General features: G+C 48.5%; 1 protein-coding gene across 2 annotated transcripts in view; it reads left to right on the top strand.

The window, feature by feature from the left end:
- The window catches only part of TRIM65 (tripartite motif containing 65), an 8265-nt gene extending 3407 nt beyond the window's left edge, over window positions 1-4858 (top strand). For both annotated transcript variants that reach the window (XM_019644201.1, XM_019644200.1), the window contains one exon: window positions 1541-4858. In XM_019644201.1, the coding sequence (XP_019499746.1) occupies window positions 1541-2115 (575 nt within the window). In that variant the 3' untranslated portion in view covers window positions 2116-4858. The remainder of the gene's footprint in view (window positions 1-1540) is intronic.
- Window positions 4859-5600: the final 742 nt, after the last annotated feature.

Genomic DNA, 5600 nt, shown 5'->3' with positions numbered 1-5600 from the left:
TGAGTGCAAGATGTACCCATGTGGGTGCATGTGCATGTTTGTGTGCACGTGTGAGTATGTGAGTGTGTGGCACTTTCTGTGACTATCCTGCCCATGCTCTTGCCTGGGTCTGGCACACCTTTTACACATGGAGCCAGTATAGTGTTTAAGGAGATTCTAGGCACACAGACCTGGGATCAGTCACTATTCTGCCACTTACTATCAAGTTAAGTTACCTTTCTGGATCTCAGTTTTCTCATCTGTGAAATGGGGCTTTTGGAAGTCTCTGCCTCAGGTTGTCTTGAGGCCTGAATGCTGTGATGATGTCCAGTGCTCGCTCAATTTGCTATATGCCTGGCAGACATTTAGCGTTCTGTTGACAGGGCTTCGGTTGGACAGGAGGGTGGATGTGTGCAGGCACCCTGCCTGCTCATCTTCGGTCCATCTTGTCGTGGTTGCTCGCTCATGGGTTGTGAAAGAATTAATGAGTCACAAAGGAATAGAAGTTAGAAAGTTTATTTAAGAAGAGAAACACTGGGCCGGCTGAGTGGCTCAGTTAGTTAAGAGCTCGCTCAAGAGTGCAAGCTCTGAGCAACAGCGGTTCAAGTCCCAGCCCGAGCTGAGCTGCCGCTGAGCTGCCAACAGGTGGCAAGATGGCTCAGCTTAAAAACAAAAAAAAAGAGAGAAACACCAGCAGAAGAGCTGCCGGAGGCAGAGTCTAGAGTAGACAGCAGTAGCGGGTTTCTGTTTAGCTGTGGCTTTATGAGGTCTGACAATTAAGTTCGCGAACTCATCCTAGAAAAAGTGCTGCATACCCCATTGCTGAATATCACTATGGTCATCTTTAAAGTGCTCCCCTTGGGAAGCTATGCACCGATGCCAGCGCCCAGTCCACCCTTTAAAGCTATTTTGGAACTCTTTTTCTGGAATGGCCATCAGAGCTGTCGTCATATTACCCTGGACGTTTGAATGTCATCAAAATGCCTTCCTTTCAATATTTCCTTTATCTTCAGGTAAAGAAAGAAGTCGTTGGGGGCCAGATCAGGTGAGTAGGGAGGGCGTTCCAATACAGTTATTTGTTCACTGGCTAAAAAACTCCCTCACAGACAGTGCCGTGTGAGCCGGTGCATTGTCGTGATGCAAGAGCCATGAATTGTTGGTGTAAAGTTCAGGTCGTCTAACTTTTTCACGCAGCCTTTTCAGCACTTCCAAATAGTAAACTTGGTTAACTGTTTGTCCAGTTGGTACAAATTCATAATGAATAATCCCTCTGATATCAAAATATTAAGTTCACAAACTTAATTGTCTGACTTCGTACATTCTCTAACCAGGATATAATTTGCTTTGGCCAGTAGTGGAATCTATTGTGTTCAGCTTTGTCTGTTGAAGTGAGGGAAGGTTGGAGTCGGGGAGGTGCAGTTAAACTTGTTATCACAACCTTTGCAAATGTTAGGTAAATTTAAGTTGGGGTCCTCCCTGGCACTCAGGCAAATGGCTGTGCCCCCTCCCCCAGGCTGCTTCCTGTTTACCCATACCTGTCATCACTTCTCTCCCCCAACAGATTATCGCAATCTGACCTTTGACCCAGACAGTGCCAACCGCTACCTCTACCTGTCTCTGCAGGACCAGCAGGTAAAGCACCGTCGAAAGCCCCGGGGCCTGGCCAAGCCAAACAGCTTTGAGCTCTGGCAGGTGCAGTGTGCCCAGAGTTTCCAGTCTGGGCGACACTACTGGGAAGTGCGCACATCTAACCACTCGGTGACACTGGGCGTCGCCTACCCAGAACTGACACGGCGCAAGCTGGGGCCCTACACAGACAATATTGGCCGTGGGCCCAGCTCCTGGGGACTCTGCGTTCAGGAGGATAGCACCCAGGCCTGGCACAATGGGGAGGCCCAGCGCCTCCCACGAGTGTCAGGGAATCTCCTGGGCATGGACTTGGACCTGGTCTCTGGCCGCCTCACCTTCTACAGCCTGGAGCCCGAGGCTCAGCACCTGCATACCTTCCATGCCATCTTTACCCGGCCCCTTTACCCTGTCTTCTGGCTCCTGGAAGGTAGGACCTTGACCCTGTGCCATCAGCCCGAGGCCAAGCTTCCTCCAATGCTCCAGGAAGAGGCCTCGGGGCTCAGCTGAGGAAGGCACAGGATAGAACTCCGGGCTGGGAACAGGTACCCCCATACCTGTGTACCCAAGAACTGCCCCAGCCCCTGGCCTGGGGACCTGAAGCCACAGCTAAAATGGGACAAGCTGTTGGCCAGAAGACCAACTTAGGACCAAGATGGGCCACTTGCAGGGGTGGAGGGGTAGCCCCAAACTGGAGTTTACTTTTCTTTGAAGGGGACAGGGACTAGGAATGGAATTAAATGGGAGGACCCTGCCTCAGGCAAAGCCCCTTTTTTGGTGCTGCCTGGGCCTCAGAGGCTAGTGAAGTGCCCAACGGCTCCTGGTCCTACACGAGAGTGCGTGGGGCAAAATAGCACGCTTATCAGCTCCTCCCACCGAGACAGTATAGACCAAAGGAGCATCAGAGGGTGGGGAGGCAAACCACAAATTCCTAGAGAAAATCTAGAGAAAAGTGATTTTTACCTCCTTTTCTTTTCTTTCTTAACATTTTGGTATATTTTAGTCTCTTATTTTACACATCTCGGTGACTGCATTCCATTACACAGTTGTATATTCTGCATTTTATTTTAATGTAAGCATTTTTCACATTATTAAACTTTTCCCCTGAACAATTACCATATAAATAGTCATTCTGGTGACTATCAGGATTTATTAACCCATTAGTGGACATTCTAATTATTTTATTTGGGGCTGTAAAAATATTGCCATGATGAATATTTTTGAGTAGGAAGCTTTGGCCATGTTTATGGCCACGTCCAGAGGCAAGCTGGAGTCATGTTGCTCCCCGCACCAGCCCCCTGTCCCCATCCCCCCATCACACCAGCCAAGTGGTCACTGACCCTTAGCTCGAGCAGTGATATGTGCAAGTGCCAGCCCAGCGCTAGGTCCTTTTATTTTGGCTTTTGCCACTCAGATTGTGCTTCCGTGAAGATCCCTGTACACGTTTTTTTGCTTGTATTTCTGGAAATGGGGCTGCTGGATCAGGGCAGCTGCAATTTTTTTACTGGAAACATCCCAATTCTTGATCTGCATGGTGATTACAAGGGTGTTTGCTTTATAACGTTTTATACTCTACATACAGGTTTTATATACTCATGCACATACGTATATTTCACAATGAAAGTTTTTTAAAAGATGACATGCAAAAATACATACTCAGAAAAATACAAACTGTTTTTATATCTGTGAAATCTATATCTCCCTCCCACATTGCAACCTGGCCTTGGTCGCTGCCACGGTTGCAGACTCCATCTTGTGGCCTTGCCCCTCTGCAGTGCGGCTCTCGGTTCAAGGACAGAGCCAGGCCTCTGACTGGTGCAGGCTGGGCAAGGAGCTTCCAGTAAGATTCCTCAGGTGAGGAGTTCCCCAAACATGGGGAGGGGGTTTCTAACACTGGGCAGCCCCACCGAGTGACAGGAGATGGTCAGGACCTGCCTGAACAGCCGGGTTAAAGGCAGAAGCCAAAAGGCCCAGCGGGGTAGGAAGCAGGACTGGGCTGGCCAGGTGGCCAGCACTGCTGGCGGTCCCAGTATACAGGTTCCAACCATCCCTCCTGATCCCAAAGACCCAACACATGTCCAACTGGCTGAGCCCACACTCTGAAAGGAACAAAGAAAGAAAGACTGGCCCCCTTTCTGTGTCCATGGTGAGAAGCGTTTCGGGTCATTTATTCTATGAATTCATTTTTTAGTCGGGTTGTTGGTCATTTCCATATTGTTCTGCGGAGTGTTCTGTATTGTGACTACTAACCTTTATTTCATATGATGAGAGGCTACTGCCATGTGATGGCATGTGCAATGGAGCAATGCTTCTCTAGGTGTGGGACCGGCACTTACACATCCCTCAGAAAGCTACTTCAAATTAAATTCACTCGGTCCACCTGACTCTGACAGAATTCCCCATCTCCTCTCCAGGAAAGATGCATTGATATAGAAGGAAAAGGCATGAACTTTGGGGTGTACCATTTGAATAGCCTGTGGGTGTCCCCGGCATTTTTGCCCCCCCACACACACACACACACAACACACAGTTTCTGGGCTTCTGTGAGGCACAATCAGGAGAACGGGCACACAGAACAAGAATAGGAGAGAGTAGGAGAGATTTTAAAAGACAACGGCCTCGGGGTCCAATGGAGTTGGAGGGGCTGGGTTGGAGGCCAGAGAGTTGTGGGTGGAGAGAAGAGGCTACTCTTCCCCAGGCAGGAAGGAAAGGAAGGGACGAGGAAACATGGCTTCAAGTAAATGGGAGTGGAAGCTAGAAGACAATGGAGCCAGGCCTTTAAGGTTCTGAGGAGAAAGGATGTCCATTCTAGAACCCCATACCCACCCACAGCTGTCAATCAAGGATGAAGCCTGAACAAAGACTTTTGCAGGCACGTCCACTTCCATTCTCAGGAAGTGCCCAGAGAAAGGACTTTTCAAAAATTATGAAGTAAATCAGTGAAGGGGAAGAAGACCCGGGATCTAAGCAGTGGAATTCAACACAAAAGAGAGGCGATGAAGACTCTAAATCACCTGAAATCCAAACACAGTAGCCACACAGAGGGTCAAAGCTGGTGAGCACATGTTTTAGAGATGTGGAGATATTGGCTAATAGAAACAGTTAAGAGCTGAAACTGGTTGTCTGTGGGACCAAGAATTTGGAGTAGGTGGGACACAGGACTGTCAGTTTTTATTATTGTAAGTCTCATTAAATTGTTTACTTTTTAAATAAATATATTATTTTGAAATAAATACAAATCTAATTTGTAAAAGCACATCAAAAGCAAAGAGGCCCAGCCCAGCCAAGTGGCTCGGTTGGTTGAGCGCGAGCTCTGAGCAACAGGGTCGCCGGTTCTATTCCTACATGGGCCAGTGAGCTGCGCTGGAGCTTAGCTGAGCCTGAGCTGAGCTGCCAATAGGTGGCAGGATGGTTCAGCTGGTGAGAGCACGTGCTCCTAACAATAAGGTTGCTGGTTCAACTCCCGAGTAGGATGGTGGGCTACAGCCACCCGCAACTAAGATTGAACACGCCACCTTGAGCTGAGCAACCTTGAGCTGAGCAGCTGTGAGCTGCCACAGGCTGCTGAATGGCCACTGGACTTGGAGCTGAGCTAGCTGTGCCTTCCACAACTAAGATTGAAGAACAACAACTTGGCTGTTCCCCTTCCCCAATTCCCCAATAAAAAATCTAAAAAACCAAAATTTTTTTTAAAGCATAAAGAAAAAGTAGTGCTGGGACATGGCTCAGATTGCATGTCAGTTTCTTTCAGAGATGCAAGCAAAGCTAGGATGGCATGTCAATTACTCTCATTGGCTGGACTGCTTTTGCGTGTTTGTTTTTGTTTCTGTTTGACTTTTTTTTTTTTTAAGCTGAGCCATCCTGCCACCTGTTGGCAGCTCAGGGGCTGCTCAGCTCGGGCCGGGCATTGAACCGCTGTTGCTCAGAGCTCAAACTCTTGCGCGAGCTCTTAACCAACTGAGCCGCTCAGCCGGCCCCTTTTTTTTTTTTTTTTT

Source organism: Hipposideros armiger, unplaced genomic scaffold (genome assembly GCF_001890085.2).
Source record: "Hipposideros armiger isolate ML-2016 unplaced genomic scaffold, ASM189008v1 scaffold_87, whole genome shotgun sequence".
Lineage (NCBI taxonomy): Eukaryota > Metazoa > Chordata > Mammalia > Chiroptera > Hipposideridae > Hipposideros > Hipposideros armiger.
Note: the sequence above shows the minus strand (reverse complement) of the source record. Positions and strands in the feature narration are given on the sequence as shown.